The sequence below is a fragment of the Manacus vitellinus genome, unplaced genomic scaffold (genome assembly GCF_001715985.3).
Source record: "Manacus vitellinus isolate BGI_N305 unplaced genomic scaffold, ASM171598v3 scaffold_6_pilon, whole genome shotgun sequence".
NCBI lineage: Eukaryota > Metazoa > Chordata > Aves > Passeriformes > Pipridae > Manacus > Manacus vitellinus.
The window spans coordinates 31,618,092-31,640,683 of record NW_021940750.1 but is presented as its reverse complement, the minus strand read 5'-3'; the positions used below and the strand labels follow the sequence as shown (position 1 = coordinate 31,640,683).

Genomic DNA, 22,592 nt, shown 5'->3' with positions numbered 1-22,592 from the left:
ATATAGGACCAAAAAAATGTATCTTTAAATAAATATACACTAAAGACTTCTCCAGGTGTTTATTAAGACACAGTTATACTACAAACTTATTTAATCAAGCTATTAAGCATTCATAAAGTCTTGTAATAACTATTTTCTTCAGAGTGCATATGATTCAAAATACACTGGCACACAGGAAAGCAAATGAAACCAATTAATATCTATCACTGATTTATAATAAAACATTATTAGCAGATATATTAAGAAGCAGAGGTACTTTGCTATCTATCTTTCTTTTAAACTTGGATACTGAGTTCCTGGTGAAGAAGGATACCTTATGTCCTTCATATCTTTTCTTTTTGTTGATCCGGTATGGTCGCTGTGCAGAAAACAAAGCCATGTAGTTTCCATTTGTCTGAGCAACAAACACAGACTCTTTTGGGTGCAGAGACAGACTTGGGCAAGTGTAACGCTCCTGAAAATAATTTTAAAGAAAGTTTTGTTGTATGAAACAAAAGATTTGCTCAAATGATTCAAGTTATCTTTTGATATATTTGAGAGCCCATAAAAGGCAAATTATACATAAGTCCTTTCCATAGCATACATTATATAAAGTTACTTAACTCATTACAAACCACTGAAAGTCCTACATCAAGACAAATACTAAATCAATCTCTACCTCAATTTCCTACATATTGACCAAAATCCCATATCTCTCTAAACCATAATTATACTGCAGAACAACTGAAGAAAGATAATTTCAACCAGATGGTTCTCAATCATCCTCTTCCTGCCAAGGAAAACCAAAGTTTGAACATGAAAGTGAATCCTCTTCTCCCACATCCCTTCCTCCACAGTTATACTGTGCTTTCCATGCTACTTTGTACAGTTCTCAAATCCTCCATCCTCTCAGTTCTGGTCACACTGACAGGAACAGAAACTATCTCATTGAAAGAGACACATTTCTTCACCTCACTCTTATAAAAAAAAAGAATAAAAAGGATCATTATTAGCCTCCTTATGACAGTGATGTAGGCTGCTGCTGGCTGTAAATCCATAAATATCTGCAGTAATTAATTAAAACTTGGTTTTACTCTAGAGTTCCTATTTAAGACTGAATCAAGATTACTTCCAGAACTCTGCATGGGGACTCCATCAGAAATCAACTGCTCTCACAAGGCTTCCACTAGGTCCAAACCTCTTCTAGTTTCAGCCTAACCTAAAGATACAGTGCTGAATTTTGATACCATGAATACAAATTAAGTGGGATGTATCTGCATGTGAAGAACACCAGGACACCATGGGCTATATGGTAGAGCAGGAAGAACATCAGACTGGTTTTGTAGTGTGATTTGGAAGTGAAGGACTGGGAAGGAAGTTCTGGGTACCATAAGGTATTGGGCACAATGCACTGCATGTGTTTCCAGGAAGAAACTGGGTCTAACAGTATGGGATCAGAAAGCACAATGCAATCTGCAGGAGCACTGTGCTGTTATGCTGGGGATGCTGTAGTAATGGATTATTTTAGAGCTCTTAACTATTCATTTGTTAATGCACACAAGCAATAGATCAAGTTGGGATCTACTCTGTTTGGAGAGATGAGGGGTTTTCTCCCACCTCGAAGGTGGGAGAAGGTTTCAAAAGTGAAATTCAGAAAAGTGAAGCAGAGTGTGCAAAATCATTACAAGTTTTGTTTATTCACAGTGCAGAAAAGGGAGTGTAGGTGAGAAGTCCATTTCAGAGACGCTGTAGTCATGAGAAGGGGCGGGGGCAGATTGTTTATTTATTTGTTGCTCCTTGATGCTGAACCTGTCTGGTCTGTAATTTATATATTCACAGTTGGATTTTTTTTCTACCGATTGTCTATTGAAGATGTTGATAGATCCAAAGACAAAGACATAACTATGGAAATTAAACATTAAACAATCCCATTAAATTATCAGCTATATGTCTTTGTCAGCAGAGAACTGTTCATTTTAGCCAAAAAGCATCTATATACAATCCAATCATATTATATTACATAGGATATTAGACCTGGGTTTTCAAAAAAGACCCAGGGAGTTGAAATTATCTATTAACTTCCTTGGTAATCTCCTTTGAAGCCGTTAGTCTTTCTAGACAATTTAGTCCATGAAATGTCTTGCTTGGATAGATGACTGAGAGAAACACTGCACCTGCACTGATAAACGCAAATTTTGCCCCTGTGATTATGCTGTACTAGGTATCTGTATGCAGGTATCAGGTTGCTATTACTATGTGAATATTAAACTCAACTTCTCAATAGCCCTCAGTGCAGCTGATGAAAAATGTATGAAAAAGTGTGGGAAAAGAAATGTGGCACTATAGCAACTCCTGCCATGCACCGCTGGCAAACTAGAATGACACTGCAGAGTCCTTGCCTAAATATAGCTCAGATGTCAGTGAATTAACATTGAAATGCAAATATTTTAAACACGAGGAGATCTCTCAGTCTTCAAGGTCATTTTTTAAGAACAATTAAGTGCTACATGTGAAAATAAAGCAAGTCATCAACTTACACGAAGAGCATCTTATACATCATATGATGATCTTATTGAAAATCAAAAGGTTTTTTTTACTACACTGACAAGCATGAAATACTAAAACATGACCTTAACAATACTAGTTGTTAATCTTACATGAAAAATCTGGTTGGAGATTTTTGCAGCACTTTGGAAATCCCATGCAATGATGGTACGATCAGCTGAGTCTCGGCTTACTGCATCTGTGCTTGTAAGAAACTCTCTTCCTTCAGGGAGAAAGAGTATATCCAAAGTCTGTTGTACTGCAGCTTTGTACACTCTTAACACCTAGTGGATAAAAGGCTTTGTTATTTTTTGACAGATTAGAACATTATAACCTATGTTTTCCATCTTTGTATTAATAACTATCTCCATTAAATTATATATTATTTTTAAATATTAAAAAGTAACGCAATTTAAAATGTTGAAGTATTAGTGTATTAAACAGCTTGGTCAATGTATATAAAGAGTCAACATACAGGAAAATTAAATGAGATTTTAAAAAAGCATCAGTTTGTACAATTTATATATTATATTTATATATACATAAGGTTCTGTCGTAAATTACCAAGGAATAACAGTTAGATCCAGAAAGAGCTCTAGACAACACAAAGTTCTGGAGCTGGGTCTACACCCTTTTATATTATGAATAGGTCCCTTTTATATTATGAATTCTTCTTGATTCCCAAGAAGAGGAAAAAGAATCTTTGGCAGCAAACTGGCCAACTTGGTGAGCTGGGCTTTAAACTGAAGAACTCAGGGCAATCGGGGAGTCCAAAGTGGCAATGCTACGCACACCATTGCAATCAGCTGGGGAATAAGCCAGGCCAACCAGAGCAGCAACAAATGTCCCTTAGCTGCCTCCCAAGATGAGAACCAGAACACCAGCCACCTCAAGTGTATGTTTAGCAACGCACACAGCCTGGGAACAACCAGGAGGAACTGGAGCTCTGTGCACAGACAGAAAGTTATGATATAATGGGAATAACTGAAACATGGTGAGACAAATCACACGACTGAAGGATCACAATGGGTGGCTGTAGGCTGTTTGATAAAGAGAGGCAGGGAAGAAGAGAAGGAGGAGTCATGCTCCATGTTTGTGGGAGCCCTATCAAATTCCTCTGCATCAATACAGAAAGTGGCATCTCCAAGGTGGTGTGAAGTCAAAATGAAAAACATGACTGGAAAAGCCAGCAAGAATTCACCAAAGGCAAATCGTGCTCGACAACAAAGTAACCTGCTCAGCTGATGTGGAGTGAGCAGTGGACACTGACTACCTGCATTTCTCCAAGGATTTCGATACAGTTTCCCACTGTCTCCTCCTAGAGAAATTTATGTTTTTGTGGTCTAGGCCAATGTGGGTGAGGCCCTGGCTGGCAGGTAGCACCCAGAGAATGGTGCTAAACTGGTCCTTTCAAACTCGTAACCTGCCACAAGTAAGGTCCCTCAGGGATTGATATTGGGCTCAGTGCTGTTTATTATCTTCGGAAGTGATCTGGAAGATGGGATCAAGTGTACCCTGACATAGTTTGCCAACGATACCAAACTGAGTGGGGAAGTGGACACTTCAGAAGGGAGAGCCACCCTGCAGGAAGACCTGGATAGGCTGGAAGAGTGGGCTAACAAGAGCCTTATGAAGTGCAACAAAGACAAGTGTAAGGTCTTGCACATGGGAAAATATAATCCAGGAGTGCAGCACATACTGTGATCTACCTGGTTGGGCAGCAGCTCTGTGGAAAGGGATCTGGGGGTCCTCATGGACAACAAGCTCAACATGAGTGAACAGTATGGAGCTGCAGCAAAGAAAGCCAACTGGATGCTGGTTGAACCAGGCTTGTTCAGCCTTGAGAGAAGAAGGCTTAAAAGAGACCCTATAACCATGTTCCAGTATTTAAAGAGTGGCTACATAGATGATGGAGACCCCCTTTTTACAAAGAGTTACATGGAAAAGAGGAAGGGTAATGGGTACAAGCTACTCCTGGAGAGATTCTGACTGTACACAAAAAGTGGGTTAGATCCATGCAGAAATGGCTTCTCAGCCACAGGATTCTGAATATTTTAACAGCCTGTAAGATGGATCTTAAAATTAAGACATATTTTGAACTATTCTAAGGAATACATGAACAATTTGAATTTCCTTTCTTTCCATCTTCCTTCATGAAATTTTGTATCTATGTTGTCTAATTAGAATTTTGCAAATCAATACTTTTGCTTTCTTTTTTTTCTCATTTGCCTCTAGTGAAGAAAAACTTCAAGGCAAGTGGCCAGATCAAAGCACACCATCTCTCTGAATATGGTGATCCTTGAAACTAGGACACTGGAAGACTCCTAGTTATTAATATCTAAATCTCTCTCTCTCTCAAAGATAGCTAAAACATAGCAGCCTGCACTTCTGACGGGGTGTTCAGGGGTTAGTCCTTCTTCTAATGTCACTAGAAAAACCAACAGAGCAGAGAAAGTATGCACCTGAAGCATTATACTGACTCCTAACTTTGTGAGGCATTTCAGTTTGCCTACCTTACACCCCTAATATTGCCAGGAACTTCTGACTTCAGGGCCCAGACCTTTTGCAGACACCATAAGAACATACATTTAAAAAAAAACCAACAACCAACCAAACGATTTTCAGGCATCACAGTAAAATATCATGGATTACACCTCCATTTTATACTTTCACCAATAAAAGAAAAATCATTTAAAGTATCAAACACAGCATGAAAACTTCTTGATTTATTGCCTCAAGCTAAAAATCCTGTGACTGTTGGGAAATGTTCAGAACTAGCTGATCCTGCTTTAGGGTAGCGATTTACTGGTTCATCTCCTGAGGTCCCTTCCAGCTCTGATTCCTGTGATCTCAGCATGTACAAGGGTGGCACCAGCACCTGCTCCAACTGCTTTTCACAGGCTTTGAGAAATGCACAGTTTAGAAACATGATGTTTGCATTCGGTGACGAACCTCAGCCATGCAAGCACCCTACACAGCCTGTAATAACAGCAACAAGACGTAAACCTGCAAACTCAAAAAAACTGGCACACTTCTCAGCAATCTGCCTGCATTTTTAAGATAGTGAATAGACAAACGTGTTACTTCCTCTCATCAGATTTTTCAGCCTCAGAATCTGCATAATATACAAAGCAATTAAACTTTGTAAAGCCAAAAGGGATATTTCCATATTTATAGCCTCCACTTTCTCTATGGAGAAATCACCATGCATAGATATTTCTTCACAGAGTTATAAAAGGAAGTCCATAGTTCATTAGTAAAGTAGAAAATTAAGCTATTTTGCAGGAGCAAAAATCAAAAAAAAATAAACTAAACTAAAAAAAACCCACAAAATATAATAGCTGTCTGGAATGAGAAATGGAAAACCATACAGAAACCTGAGAGCTGTAGGGACTGCAGGAGAAGAATAAAGTTAAATTGAGAGGAGTGGACACAGTCCTGACAGACTGAGGAGGCAACTACTGAGCAGCAGAGACCTTCAGAGAAGCGACAAGTCCCAATCAGAGAGTTGGAAAACCAGAGTGCAGAGCAGCACAAGCATGCAGAAACAGACACAGAGACAGAAGCAAAGGCCAATTAGTGCTGGGAAACGAAGAACGACGATACAGAGCAATAAATGACAACAAAGTTCCAAACGGTGATTCATGGCAGTGATTCTTTAATATCTTCCTGTTTTAAAGAAGAAAATCACAGACATACTGTTTGGTCTTTATCACCTAAAAAAACCCCAAACTTGTGAAATGTGGGTACATATGCATATCCACGGTGGTACACATGTGGGTACACATGCACTGTGTCCAGTATTGTTAAGGGTTTAGGTTTTGGACTTATTTTTAACAGTCTTTGGAGCAACAGACATCTTTCAGTAAGGAACAAGAAGATACTGTGAGGTTGTGCACCTACTTTTAATTTTTGCTGAAAACCTGTTGGGCTCTTACAGAAACTGCCACTATCAATTTCAACATTTTCACTAGTAATCATTAAATAATATTTTCTTGTCTGTTATTTGTTAGATATAACAAAATTACCTGTGTATCTTAGCTTTGCAACAGGAAACTGTCTTTATAAAAATTACTACAAAAGACCTTTTTCTTCTATATGTTTGATACATACCTGAGAAAAACCACGCTGTTCACTCTTCAAACCACACAGTAAGAACTGACTTGGAGAACAGCAAACTAACACTTTGAATAGCAGTCGGGAATAAGATATACATAGTATTTAAATTGCCCCATAAAGACATCTTTCAAAAATAACTAATTGCAACATCCCTACTCAGAAAAGTATTCATAATTAAACCTGCTTTATTCTACCTTAGACAATTAATTCATGACATGCCTGAGGAACTTATTTGGGGAAAGCACCAATTGGCCTGCCCTGCTGGCTTAAGTTTGTTAATAACACCTTCTCCACTTTTTCTATTTGCAGATTTATCACCCATAAGCACTGGAAAACCACAGTCCACTTCTTCAATCTAAGCATTTTCTGGACATAAAAGAATTCATTTCAAAGGAAGGACTAATAGTTTCTGGTGTCAACACGATCCAACGTAATAACAAAGCTTCTTCACTAAGGCAAGAGTTCATGGCTGCAGGCATTCGACAAGAGAGGTAATTTAAGCAAATTAAATCAGCTTCAAACAGATTCTTATGGTCCTGGTGATTTGGAAAGCATGCTGTGATGCTGAATTCAAGGTATATATTTCAGAGGAGTGTTCTATAATACTTCTCTGCAATAAAGCACATGCAATGACTAGTATTTGGTTTGTCAAGAAATCTCAAAGCCTCCACACAAGCAATTCAGAAGCTGTTCTTTGTCCCAGCTCTGTGCTGGTCACCTGTAATCTATGTGCACTGCACTTTTCAAAAAGCCACTCAAGTTTTATGCCAGTGATGAGAAAGAAATGTGAGGTTTTTTTATAGTCCTTGCCCTGGGCATCAGTAGATGAGGTCTCAAAACAAATCTAGCAGGACTACAGGCAATCTGGCTGGTCATTAAAAAAATCCTTAATCAGTCAGTGCCATGGCTTCCAATCTGTAAAACTGGGCATATCTTTTCTTCCACTTCTCATCCTACCTTTTTAGATCACATATTTTGGCTTGGAACTGCCTTTTCCCACTGGAATGTTGAGTAATTAATGCAGTGTGGGACTCATTTAAGTTTCTTCTGTGAAACAGTACTTCACCACTACCAGTAATAAATTTTAACTTAAAAGAAAGGTTATTTTTGCACAAGATAGAAGCTTTTTTAACTATTGCAGTGCAAGTCATTTACATCAATCTATCTAGAGAGTAAAGTTGGAGGCAGAGGGCTATTTGCTTTTTAGGTATGTGTTCACAACAAAACCATAACCACATGACAAATCTAATTTATGCCTCTGACCCCCATCTGAAAACGATAATGACAATTTTAAACAAAACATATGATAATATCATAGGCAAGAAGATCAAGCATACTACAGTCTTATGCCCTCTTGAAGTATTTTAGCAGAAGACTGCTGTATTTGTCTTTATCCAGTTGAAAAAAAATACTTTTTTTCTCTTTGTAACTGCTCTGTTTTCAGGGACACAGTTCAAGATTATCAAGGGGTCTTGAGAATCATTAAAAGGAAAGAGAGTCTGATTAAGATGAAGTGTTTGACCTTACTCTGGTATTGATCTCTAAGACTTTAGATATGAACAATGTACACTTTTGGTTTTTTAAAGTCAATTTCAGATTGCTTGAGAAGGCACAAGAATCTTGTGATAGAAGGCGTCAACTGTTTATTAGGGGGAAAAAATTAATTTTCCATCAGATTTTTTTATTTAAAATTATTTTCCCATCTCAAATAGGACAAGAAGTGAAATCCACATATAAGAAAGACACAGGAAGATACAGAATGGCTTTTCTGTGAGGAACTCACAGACCCTTTAGGGCAAAATCAAGGAATTTTTAGTACAGAAATAAGATGATTGAGGGGAATTTGAAAGAATCAGAAACTAATTCTGAGCAGCACGGAGTAGGTGAATGGTTTCTTCCATTGTAAGACTCTGGACTGCAAACAAGCAGAAGGCAGCTTCAAAACACACAGAATGAGATGCTTCTTCAAACGCTACATATTTAAGCTGAATTCCTTGCTACAGGAAGTTGAAGATGTAAAAAGATCAAGAATAACCCATTCCACAGCATGAAAATTCAAAGGAATCCATGAAAGACAAAGAGGCAGGAGGCCCTCGAAATGTAAGTTAGAAACGCCTGGATAACCATTGCTGGGAATTGCGATAAATAAGTTTCTTGTTTTTCAAAAGCATATTGGTCACTGCTGGGGGTGTAAAATGTGTCTAGAAATGGGCTGAAACCGGAACGGATCTTCCCTGACAGCTTCTCACTTGAATACTCCCACCCCAAAAGGGGGCATGTTTCGTTCTGGCTCATTTCAGTCTCTCCAGGAGTGATGGTACGCACAGGTAGGTCTACGATTCTGATCTGCAATACCACCACAAAAAGCTTCCAAATAAACACAGCAGGACTGCTCACCTACCTGCTACAGACACAGAAAATGTGCCTTCATGTTCAGAAAGGACCCCTGAATGTTAAAAATCTAAAAAAAAAATGCTATTACGCAAGTAAAAATATACCCCCACCATACTTCTTTGAACTTTTTGCTCATGGATTCAGAAAGGATTTCTCTGAGAAGAATAACTTTAGTTTTCTAAAGCACTGCATAAATCATCTTATTTTAATTACCTTGTTCTTCCTAATACCACCAGTACATGACAATGTATTGGCTGTTTCTATAGAAACCAGAAGTGCAAGTAGCTCCACCAATTGCTACAGCCTTTTTTCATATTTATATGCTATCCAGAGACAAATTCATTAGGGTCTCCTAAATACAACATAAAATAACTGCATCTCATCTGAAAGAAATTGCAATAGAATGTTTCCAAGGAAACAAATGCAGTACACTTGTACTCTATTAATTTTTTTAACTGTGCTTTAATGGCTTAGGCTTATTTCTTTATAAACTCAAGTGTGGAGAAATAGCTCAACAACGTAAAAAGCATCTCTTTAATATTTTTCTTTTTAAGCATAAAGCTGTAGATGGTAGTTACAATTTTATAGCTAAACAATGTTCAGAGTAATAAACCAAGATGGGGGGTAGTGAGAGGGAAACTGTTGTTACTCTGCCTTGACCTCTCTTAATAATAAAACTTTGCAGTTCATTTCAAGAGTAATTTTAAAAGCTTGAAAGAACAGCTTCCATGATTTTTTCTAGTTAATTTGTTCTATATCTTATAAGACCTCAATTTCAAAAATGGAAAATTCTGTGTAAATCTTCAAATTTACCTTTTCCTTAAATTTGCCTTAGCTTTATATGCATCTTTTTTCAAACTTTCCTTATGTCCTGACAAAATTTTGTTATTAATCCCAAAAGGTTGAACCTTTCTATTCCTTTGTATTCTTTCCATTTTTAATAAGTCATAATGCTCTATTTTTGTTTATACTGATTTTGCTAACACAACACTTTCTGTAACAAACATCTTCCAAAAATAAAATAATAAACATTGTCTCCATTTAGAGCCATGCCTGAAGCACTTCATTAAATTCCTCCCAGTCAATTTCTTTTCTTGAGATCTCCTCTTTAGCCAGTTTTCTCCTTACACAGTTCCCAGGTTAGTTCCTGCCTTCTCCAGCTTCTCTAGTTCTTCTATCAAAGTCCAACATCATAATGTGACATCAAGTAAGCTTCACACAGTCAACCTTAACTCCTATAATTTTTTTAAATGTCATTTATTCTTATATCTGTAAATAATCTTTCCTTTGAAGCCTTTTCCTTCTATGGCTGTCAGGTCATATTACTGGGTCTCCACTACCTGCTGCCCTTGCTCTCTTTTCCTCCTTGTTTAACATAAGTGGTGGATTTGCATTTATGGAAGTCTAAGAGCTTCAAATATTGCTTAAGGATCAGAGCCACAGCCCTGCCACCTTCCACTTATTCCCTCTCCAGAGTACTACGTGGTGCTTCATCAGCACCTGCTGTTCTGACAGTTATAGCAGAAAAACTCTTGCCAAAGCTCCAAGAGACCTCATTGGTTTGTGACACAGAACACATGAACATCAACAGATGAGGTCAGAAACAGAGTATATCCATCAGTTGAGTAAATTATTCCCCTGTTTTTAATAGAATCCAGAAACTATGTTAGTGATGCTAGTGATCTCCATAATTTTAAAGTCCCTTGCATTTCTGTATGCACATGATAAAGAACCAGTTCTTGAATGCTTACAAAATGTTAAGAGTTTTATCAAAGTAAAATGTAAATAAAAGGTAAAATATGCAAAACTGAAAAAATAATTACATGGATACATTTAGAAAATTTAAATGAGAACATTCAGATGTGAGCCTTGAGTGCTGTATGTCCTTTCAGCAGAGCTAACAGCATCCTTGCTCTACACTATACAAGCCTTGCTGACACATGTAAATAAATTGTTTCAATTCAGTTTGACTATTCACTCATGATATAAGGAACTTTATCTCCTTTAAAAGTATTATCAGTATAAGACAGCCACCGTTGTAGTCTTGCTCTGATAGTACATCTGTGTAAGCTTAGAAACCTAAATTAAAAAGCAAAAAAAATTATCTGTAGTCATATTTCCTTTAGTGAACACAATAAGGTCCTTATTGCTGAGCTAAAGGACACAAATCTCAACCCTTTGTTCTCTTTGGTATCTCAAGGCATATTAAAATTTCAGGTAGAATAAGTGGTTGGAATATATATTGTATGCTGTCTGAAAAGCTAATGTAGATCAGCCAAAATGAAGGGTTACTGTGCTGGCTTGTGCTAAACATCTTAAGAAATTCTTCCACAGCTCAGAGAAAGGAAATACTTCTAAAATACATACCTACTTTAAGGTCTCAGGGTTATTGCACCTTTCTTTTTACAGGGTATTTTACAAGGTTCATCTAGGTTCAGCTCCAAGGTCCAAAGATCCCATGGGGGCTGTTTAATATGATGCTCTCTCCTTGGTTTACACTGCAGATTCTTTTTTTTTTTAAACATAGCAGCTCACTTCCAAGTTTTCTGGTCTTTTCATAAAGTCTCTATAAACATTCTCCAAATGTTTCAGAAATTCAATCAATCTGTTATACAGCAATATAAGATCTCCAGAATAATCTCTTCACCAGAGAGACAAAACTGGGTTTAACACAAACAAAAATACCACTATAACAAATCTCTACAGGCTATTCATCTGCTTCTTTTCTTCTTCTTTTTTTCAGGCTTTGACTACTTGTCCCTGTAATTGTGAGATGCCTGTATACTTTACATTTCACTGAGCAGTTAACAAGCTGTTCCATCCATTCATTTCTCTGAAGTATATTGCTTAGCTTTATCTTAAAGATTTAAACTCCCTTATTGTTCTTTCATTCTTTGTCTTGCTTAATACCCAATGCTACATTTGAAACCACTTTGCCTATTTGCTCAACAGAACAAGGATAGCAATAAGTATCTTTCAATATTCCTCCTTTTTCTTTTATATCTGCCTCTCTGATTAATAGCCTAACGTACATTTCTGTGGTGGATTAAACCCAGCCAGCAACTAAGTACCATGCAGCCACTCGCTCACTCCCCTTGTATCAGGAGTGAGCTGTCAAACTGAATTTAAAAGATTAATTTACACAAGTCACCAAGGTTTGCATTGTGTAAAGCAGGGATGCTATTAGCTGTCCTAAAATTTCTCAACGTTTTAGTAGCTGAAAGGCTGCCTCGAACCTACCTTGATAAATTTTCTCTGGGACTTGGAAATCCAATTTTTGTACCACATTCAAGTGATTAACAAATATCAGTAATTTATGCTCATAAATTTATGGCCCTGGTCAGAAGTACTAATTTTTAAAAATATGACTATCAGCTATTCTATGTCATTTTCCATAAGACGAAAGCACCAGCGTGGCACACTAGCATAAAGAAGCCCATTTAAACTACTGCATGTATGTATAATTGGATAACATTTTTACTATTTCTCATTCTACATCTGTGATGCTTAATGTTCTGCTCTGAATTTCCACGAAAAATCCACTTATTTCCTGATATACAATTATCATTTTACCTCAGAGTTAAATTTAAGACATGCTAAAACACAGGAGTAAATCCTAAAGAATGACCCCTGAAATTGAATTATCAGCCAATACTGAAATTGAGTTTTCAATGTGCAATGAGTAACAAGATTCAGATTCCTGATTTAGGGCACTCACTCTATTGATAAAAGATGCTGCAAAGCCTGAAAAGGCTATCAGGAGTATGATGATGGGAACAAAAAGAATCATTAGTTCACCCACACATCATTCCAAGCTGAATGACAGGATAACACACTTGAAAGAACAGGCAAAACAGGAAAATCTTGTTATGAATTAGGATGAAAGCACTTGAAAGATATAAAGGTTGTTTGCATCAAAATTGAAACAAAGCGGCAAGAAGCCTCAGACATCTATTTCAGCTAAGAGCAAATTGTACTTGTTGGGACAGGATAAATTTCAAAATATTGGCCAGGACACTATCTAGTCTTAACTATGGCTATAACAGTGTAAGATAGAAAAGATATGTGAATAAAGATAACAATACAAGCTGAAAGCAGGAACACCTGAAAAACTCATTGAAATCCCCACACTAGGGAGAAGCAGACGGGACATACTGATGATGCTGATAATTCATATCTAACCAACATAGGGTTCTATGGCTGAGAGTTTGAAATGTAACTACATTATTTTGCAGCAATGGTGTATAGGTGATACTCACCACTCTGCAACAAGCAGCCATAAAAAATCAGATAGGAGTTTGATATTTTACCCCTTTTCTCCACTCATCTATGACCTTCCACATCCACTCAGTACACACACAGAGTTCTTCAAATTTTAAAACCAATACAAATCTAGGTGACTAACAGTCTATCACTGAGCTACAGCTACCTTAGATGGAGGGATAAAAAGTAATAAAAGGATAATAGAAGCTCTCTCCCCCTTTTAGAAATGTTTCAGAGTAAGAGAGTGAACCACACTGCTGCTTTAGACAATCACAGTACATAAAAATTTATGGTTTTTAAATGAGCAAACATATAAAACATCTAAAAAAAGGATCAATATCTGTTACCAAGTCTTCCAGTTTCTAAGGTGATTAGACACTGCTGGTTGTTAAAATTAATATTCCTCATGCACTACTTAATTGGCTAGTTTTCCAAGTGGTGAAGTTCTAAAAAACTATAATTGTTTCCTAATGAACAAAGTAGGTTATAATTTCTAAAACTTCCAGAGAGAGCCCAGTACAGGACCTAGACAAAAGAAACAGGCTGGCATTTTTGTTTTACCCGGTCTAAAACTTTTCCTATTTTACTGGTCAGAATACATATTCATTCACTTCTTTACTCTCTCAAAAAGTAAATTATTTGGTAGTAATAACATTGGGATGTTTCCCTTGTCTCTTCATTAGCATCAGCTCACAGAAATACAGTTACAGTTACACATAATATTTCTAAGCGTTGGAGTGTCCTGCAGGTACAAACACTGTGCAATTCCCAGGGATCAACAGCTCTTCAAGGAGACCTGGATCTTCAGCATTGCAAAGGTGGGCATATGGTCAGTCATAAAGACACAAACACATTATTCTGCTAGTCTCCTTTTTGCTGTATATACCATCCTGGGCATGGAACACACTTCCTTTTGAGAAATCACGTTGTAAAATGGGATCAAAGGATGCCACAGCATGCAATGTTGTGACATACTGCACATAACAGCAGTACTGTCACTCGAAGAGAAACATTCATAATACAACAATCACAACTACCATCTACTTTGGCAAAGGTATTAAAAGTGAAAAGGGAATGGCCCATGAAAACAGAAATACACCACTGTACCCATCTGAAAAAGACATCACAAACAGGCCCTCAAGCAAGGGGTCAAAAAAAGACAAAGTTGGGCAGTAAAGCACAAAGATACAATAAAATACTGTTTAAATAACATAAAGATAATACACTCCCTAACTAGTAGAAAACATGAGAGATGTTTTAGACTTAATGTATAATCAAATTAATAAAATGCTAAGTATTCAGGTTCTCCTTCTACATAGACATAAATGATTTTTACTGGTTTTGTTTGTCCTCTGGAAATGAATCACTGATGTTTTCACCTGAAGTGTTCACTACTGGCTATGCATACAGACACCTACAGTTTATGTCATCCCCTGTAACCCACACAAACGTGATCCCAAGCATAACTATTGTTTCTTAAACCTGTGCAGTGGTAACATACCGAAAAGTGCAGTTTTCCTCTGCAATTTTGACAGATATGTAGTTTACACAAAAGTTACTATATCAAAAGTTCTTTCCTACTCTGGCATTGAAATCACCAAGGATAATGATCTTATCATCTGCAGAAACCTTTTGAGTAAGGCGGCGCACGTCGGTGTAAAATTTATCTTTTTCAGCAGGGTCAGCTTGGAGAGTTGGGATATATATACTAAAGAGGACAACATGTTGCTTGTGTAGTGGAAAGCGTAGGGAGATAATGTGGTCAGAGTGACCTGTTGGCAGTTTTTCGAGTTTAGGAACAATAGAGTTTTTGATTGTGAAGCCAACTCCTGAAAGATGCCTTTTGGTTCTGGGTTTACCTGACCAAAAGAGTGTGTAACTGGTACCATGTTCTCTAAGGCTGCCTTCCTCGTGAAGACGGATTTCACTGAGAGCAGCAATGTCGATGTTGAGATGTGATAGTTCGTGGGCAATTAAGATAGAGCAACGCTCAGGACGTCCGCTATCCACAGAATCAAGCATGGTTCTGATGTTCCAACATGCTAGAGTTAATTTAGGTACACCTTTGGAGGTAAGTGTGGGCCTTTGTCTTTTGATCTTTGTGCGACCACATTGGAAGAAGATGCCCGTTGGCCTGCGGTTAACCAACCGGGTGAAGGGGGAGATGAGCTTTGGTTAGGCCTCCTTTCCTAGGCCCCTCTCCGAGTGGAGCAAGCAGTGTTCTCCTTGAAAAAGCCTGCTTGGTCATTCAGGATGCTGCCGAACGAGACTGTCATCTCCAGTCAGTCTCTAATGACCAATGCCCTGAACCGCCTGCATGCAGGGTTGGGTCTGCGGCTTCCAGAGCACCTTTCACATGCCGTTTCGACCCTCGCCCATGGCTACAGGGCTTTGCAAATGTGGGTAGAAAACCTTCGAGCCTGCGCAGTGGATTTTTTAGGTGAGATGCAGTCTGCGCAGAACTGAACCCACCCTTTTATCCCAAGGTTCATCTGCCAGGGCTGAGCAAGCTTGGACGGTGGTAGTGAGGTCCTCAGGACATAGGTTTAATTAGAGTAACCTTCTCTTGGATGGATGGCCTTACAGGGCTAAACGTAAACATAACTGGTCTACGCTGGCCTCCAATCGGGAGGTCTGGAGACACGCTATCTTTAACGCTGCTGATGCTTTTGAGAAAGCACGCAGGATCACTCTTGAGGAGAAAAGACAACGCAGAAAGAATTGTGTCTTGCAGAATATACCACCTAAGGAGTCTTTCTGTTGTGCCTTTTGCAACCGGACATGTCTATCTCATATTGGCCTTTTTAGCCACCAGCGTGTTTGTAACAAACGTGGGTAGAGCCCTTCCCAAATCTTCGTTCACGAAGCCTAGCCATGATGATGACTATGTCAAAACATCATCTCAAACCAGGCTACTGGTAGTCAGAACTACAGAAGATATGAACAGGTTAGCTGTTAAAGTCTACAGTTTATCAATATGGCCTTGCTCCTTTGCTGCCTTACAATGCCTTTTACAAAGGCCAGTACCTCACAAATTGCACATCCATCTGCTACTGACCCTCCATCTCAACACATTTGTCTGCTCCTTGCTGGTATAATGCCTCATGTAAACTATGTCTACACCTCTCTACTTGCCATCTCCCTGTTCCAGTTACACCGTTCATTGGTGAAGGACACGTGTTTCCTCTCTACTGCCAGTTTTCAGGAACAGTTTCACCAAGAAAACTTTCCAATACAGTCAAACCACCCTTTGTCAATCAGCCAACTCCAGTACTGCACCACAGAGACGCATATATTTCTGTAGGAGGCACATTCAGCAGAACATCAGGCTAAGGTGGTTGACAATATTTGGCAATCAAAGCCTGGGATGTGTGTGCTGCTTTGCAGCCTCTGTCCAGGTTGAAAAGCAGGAGCTGTTCCATACCTGCTCCTGTCCACAAGGAAACATTTTGTGAATCTATGTTTATGCAGATGTGAATTACAATTAGGTTTGCCAGACATATCAGTTGACACTTTGGTTGTGGTTGAGTTGAGGCACCATCAGAATTTAAAATCTGAAAGGAAAGAGCTGCTTTAGGAGACAAACACATTTATTGTCTTCATTACTTGGAATAAAATACTGTTTGATACCTTGTCTGGTGCCACAGGAAAGCACTATTGATACGCTATCTTATCTTTTTCAGATCCCTTCCGCCATCCTCAAGAGCAAACAGATGGCTAACTACAATGAGTAGGTTCCACCCACATACAAATTCAAAGGAAAACAAGGAACTACTCACTTTGCAGTCACTGCTTCTCTCTGAACTGTTCCATGCCTGAGGATGTCAGTTTACCTTACGCTTCCCCCTGGCAGAGTACAGTTCTGGTCTTCCCTGAGCTCTGAATGGCAGCTGGGAGCACATTGTTCTTCACAGTTCATGATAAAGTAAAAGCAGAGGCTATACACAGCACTGTGGCCCTTCATGAATGCAAAAAGTACTCCAGGCTTCTACACACAAGGCACAGAAACACACATCCTGACCCACATGCAACAGCTTGAAGAGCAAGTTATCTCTACTGCTTCCTAGTACACAACTGCCTTTCACAATCCTGAAGTGAGCTATTGGCTTTGTTTAATTCAATTAGATTTCTTATATCTACAGACAGAAAAAAATAGTATTTTTGTGTACAATATTCCTCTTAGCACTAAAAAAACATTACAGAGGTTCACATCAACAAATAGGAATGCAATCAATGGCAAACCCAAAATACTTCAGAATAATATTACATTACAGTACATCTAGCAGCTTAGTAAAACACAGCACACACAGACTAGGAAACATTCTAAAACAGAAAAAAGATTTCCTTTACCTTAGAAGTCCTTATATCCCAAGCTTTAACTTCTGGGCTGAACCCTCCACAAAGGAAAATATTTGACTCTGTAGGGTGAAACTTGAGCGCACTGATCCTAAACTCTGTTTTGCTGCTAAATATCTGCTTCCCTAAAATAAAGTGAAAAGCGGAGATTAAAATTTGAGCAGAAAATGAAATATGTTATTCATTTCGATTTAGTTTGAAAGTTATCAAGGTTGTCAAAGGTGAACATGCTTATATTAACACATTTCAAGTATCTGGGGCTACTCTAACTTAATGATAATAGAAGACAACTCACTAATTTTTGTCCACATGAGACGGCTCTTGCTTATGGGCCTCTGCACCACTGACTGCTTCCTACTGAAAGGAGAGAACGAGTGGTTTCCCACACTAAGGAGAGGAGTTCCACCAAGGTCCCAGTTCAGACAACATGCAGGAATAAATCTACAAATCCAATGGCTGAATGTTTCCTTACAGAGATGACAGTCTTTGTTTCAGTGAGACAAAAATAACTAGAACAAAACATTGCCTGTACAGAATACCACATCTCAATCTATATTACAATTCTTGAGTTGTTTACTTATCTTTGTGTAAAGGTAGGACTGAAACTTCATCACGAAAGTAGGAAATAATTTGCATACCATCATATGAAGGCTGTTCCCATGGATACACTGTTCGCAACATTTAATTGTGTACACTAATCTCCACAGGATCCTGTGGTTGGTATCAAATGGATTGTCAACACTTTTGAAGGCAGTAGAATTCGGCTAGAACTTTTCCACAGTCCACTGCTTCCTTTCATCCTAACAAATTCATTATATTAATGTACACTCACTGAAATAAATTTTTGGAACGGCAGCAGGGACCAAGATAAATATATCTGCTCATTTTCACAATATCAACTGTGATTTATATTCTACATATCACATTTAAAGATCTACATTAAATAAAGTTACTGCTTTAAGCCACATGAGGTACAGAAGTAAAAAAAAAAAAAGAAAAAATCCTTTAAAATACTATGACAAAAGCTTCTCAAAATATACTTTAATCAACATTTTTTGCAAGTGATGGGTGTCTTAAAATAGGCTTTCTTAAACAACAGAAAATACTTTCAGCTAAAAACATTACTGACAGATGTAAATACTTACTGTTAGGTGTACAATACTGAAAATCATTCATATAGATTTTTTATGCTTATTTCATGATCTGGGGTCAATTTATTTTACTTTATCACCAGTTCCATTTTCTCCATCTGCAGAACTCAGTTTACGCAGTCAAGAGGCTAAAACTTGTCAAATTATTTATTTATTCAGTTTAAAGATGAGAAGATAAAGATTTTACTTCATCTCATGTGCTCATCAAGCTAACAGCGGCAAGGCAGAGGTGAGTGTTTTTGTATGTGAGTACTGGTATTTGTAGGAGATTTTTGTCCTTTAAAAAAATGATTCTCCACTGATTGCCCATGCAAGATCTAAAGAGTTGCTCTGTCACTACTAAGTGAAACACTTCATTTAGTCCATAAGTTTCTTCCCCAAAATGAGAAAAGAAGTCATAAGGGCAGCAGAGGTTCTCTCAACAAGTCATATCTAACAGTGATCATCTCTTGCCATGGGAGCTTTCAGTTACCCAACAGCTAAAGGGGAAAAAAAAGACTCCACAGGGAAAGAAGAAAGTATTAAAATCATCAGTTATAGAAACAACAAGATATTGCTCTCATGTACACCACTATGAGGTGTCATTTCTGGGGGCTTTAGAAAAGCCACTCTCATCCACAGCACTTGAGAAAATACTGAATTTCCCCATGGAGGCTCACTAGTCAGTTTAATAGCATTTTGCTCCCAAAGGAATTTGGTTCCTACTAGTTCCCAGCTTAATAAAAACTCCAGGAGTATAATCAACAAGTTTTCGATGGGACTACAGCCAGAAATAAGCATAAATGCAGCCTATCTGTACTAATCCTGTCACACAACTTAATAAAGGACACATCAAGTGACCACTGTTCTCCACAAAGTGTGTTGTCCAAACGGCATTAGACGCATACATAACTGATCCAGTGGAACTCATCTTTTAACCTTTTGACGAACACTGCCTTTACTTTGTTTTTACCTACACAAGACTTCTGAAAATTGCTTTTTCTATAATGTGTATTCATGTTCTCCAGCCTAAGACACAAGAAAACCAACCAAAAAGATGTGCATTAAATTCAAGATGCGTTTCATCTACTAACTATAAGCTGCTACCTTTTCCACAGAAAGATTGATTTAACATAATTTGTCATTAGTCAACTTTTCCCCAGTTGCTTCCAAATAATTCAATCATTCACCTGATACTTTCTCCAGAAACTAAAATGCTCCTATTTCCTACTCTGTCTCACTCTGTTTTAAAGAGAAATGGGCACTGTATTTGCCCTTTTCTTGTCTTCTAGAGGCTGTCATTTATCCCAAAGCTCTCAGTGACAGTCACTAATATTATTAAAACATAATGATCTCAGCGTTATGAATTCTACATTACAGTGTAATAATAAATAAAATAAATGCAAACAACTAGAATCTTATTCACCTCTATACTCTTTATGTCCTCCTTTTTCCTATTTTAAGCTGCTACCTTACCATTTAATGCAGATATTAATCATTAATCTTACACACTCAGGCTCTCCAATTAGTACTTTGAAATACAACTCTCTCTCTTGTCCTCTCACTCCCCAAAGTGAAATTCAATCAAATATCTCTTTTTGGAAACTGAGTACAGGGTTCTGAAGAGTTTGACATTATTAGATGTATACATTAATTTCATTTTACTGCCATGTCACAGAAGAGAAGCAAGACTGGAATGTAGATGAGCTAAGCAGCAGTAAACATACTCAAAAGGGGAGGATCACAACGTTAGAGAAAGGAAACCCTCCTATTGCCAGATTTAAAATTTAAGCACAATACACTTGCAGAACTTCAGAAATTTAGGAAAAATATCCGAGAGGTGGAACAGATCACTGCAGATGATGACGGAGCAAATTAGCTCATGCCATTCAGTAATTTGAAAGAATGGGTTCAACTCTTAGCACTTTTCTGTACAAATTTTATTTAGTGCGTTATACTACTATGAGCAGAATTTGCTGCTTTCCCTGTTATGATGGAACTATCCCTGCAGCTTAGGAAATCCAGCTACAGTGTTTGCTAGAGATCCTCCTACACCTTTCTGAAAATGGTTATTTACAGTTATGTATTTTTTTTTACAATTATTCAGTTTATTAACATCAAATATTCAACTTTGGGGGGCCTTATTTTATATACTGCAAAAGGTGGCCTTTGAGCAGAAGACTCCCTTATCCATAACAAAGGTGTAATTCAGCAAGATTGTATATACCCTTATTGTGTATATATTTATCACATTTTCATTCCTATAGGCAGCATTACAAAGATTCAACCAACTCATAGCCTAGAAAATTATGTCTTCTGAAAATCTCTTTGGCTAATTGAAGGAAAATCCATACCACATATCATTTTCTTGTACAAGAGGCTGTTATTCCAAAGCAGAAAGCAAATTTTCCTCTCAATCTTTAATTTCAGTAACAATATATCCTATATTTTTGCAGTGTGTTTTATAGTCTTTAAAGGCTTTAATTCAATTCTTCATGCACTAAAGGCTCACCACGCACATACACAGGATGGAAAAAAATCTTAAAAATACACTGAATGTTTGTTTCTGCATTTTTATGTAGCAGCCTACTGTGAAACTGCTCAACTGTGAAATCAGATGTTTTAAAGGCTATTTAACATTGTGAATTTTTCACAGAACATCAGCACAGTTACCAAGCACAGGATGCTTCTGTACCTGTTTTTAGTGGTCCTCAGGTTCACACACCTACCTGCATAACCCAAAAACATTTACTTTCTTACTCTAATCTGTGAAGAAAAGTGAAGTCTGAGACTTACGAGGACACGAGAGTAATCTTGCTAAGCAGAACGGATTTCCCTACTGTGTTTACAAAAAGACATAAGACAATATATACAAAAAAATTTCATTACAGTCACAGTCTCTCTCATGCACAATAGTAAGAAAAAACATTAGATTGATCAGATATAATTTGTTCTCAGCAAATCAGTGCTGGCTGTTACATCTCCATTCACTGTCTTGATGTGCTCACAAATGGCTTTATTATTTTTTCAAGAATCAAAGTTATATTAACTACATGTTTTTCCTAATTTTTTCCCCTACATATTCACAAGTTCACAGCATGCAAAGATGCTTGAAATAATAAATCGTTTTATCTTTTAATCTTTAAAATGTCCCCAAAATAAATACTTTTCTCTCTTCTTTTTGCAAAGACTTCATATCAGTGAGTATAAAAAGCAAAATGCTGATATCTCCTAGCTGGAGAGTGACCTCTAAACTATATTCAACATATTTCATAAAACTGCTGAATCTTGGGGGAAACATCTGACCTCGTATCAAGGGTGCTTGCATGCACTCAAAAGAAGAAAAAAATAAAACAAACTAGCAAACAAAAAAATATCAATCAACTGGGTTTTCTTCTGAGGTATCATATTAAACTTTACTGCATTTTAAAACATACTATCTAAATAGTAGTGCGAGAGAAAGGGAGGAACAGAAGAAAGTCACAGCTCTCCTGAAGTAATGTTTAGGTATGAGAACTAAAACTCCTACGTGAAAAATACAATTATATTGCTATATCTATAGGACTACCAAATTAGAATAGAAAAAAATATATAGAAAAGAAAATTAGAACCATCCTCTTGGAGGTACAAAATGTTCCATTAAGAAACTCTCTCTCCCATTATAACTCTGCGGAAATGATAGTTGAAATCAAGCTCAGTTCACGAACTAAAATACAACTGCAGCATTTGGTAACGTAGGAAATGTGCCAAAATTTCTTGGAACATTCCCTCTGTCATAATATTAAAGAAATGAAAAGTATCTACAAT

The 22,592-nt window shown here is 37.5% G+C and overlaps 1 protein-coding gene across 3 annotated transcripts in view; it reads right to left on the bottom strand.

Moving 5' to 3' along the window:
* The window catches only part of WDR25 (WD repeat domain 25), a 61,272-nt gene that overhangs the window by 1,432 nt on the left and 37,248 nt on the right, over window positions 1–22,592 (bottom strand). For all 3 annotated transcript variants that reach the window (XM_018082905.2, XM_018082904.2, XM_025896108.2), the window contains 3 exons: window positions 17,650–17,780; window positions 2,637–2,807; window positions 314–454 (listed from right to left, as the gene is read on the bottom strand). In XM_018082905.2, coding sequence (XP_017938394.2) covers window positions 314–454; window positions 2,637–2,807; window positions 17,650–17,780 — 443 coding nt within the window. The remainder of the gene's footprint in view (window positions 1–313; window positions 455–2,636; window positions 2,808–17,649; window positions 17,781–22,592) is intronic.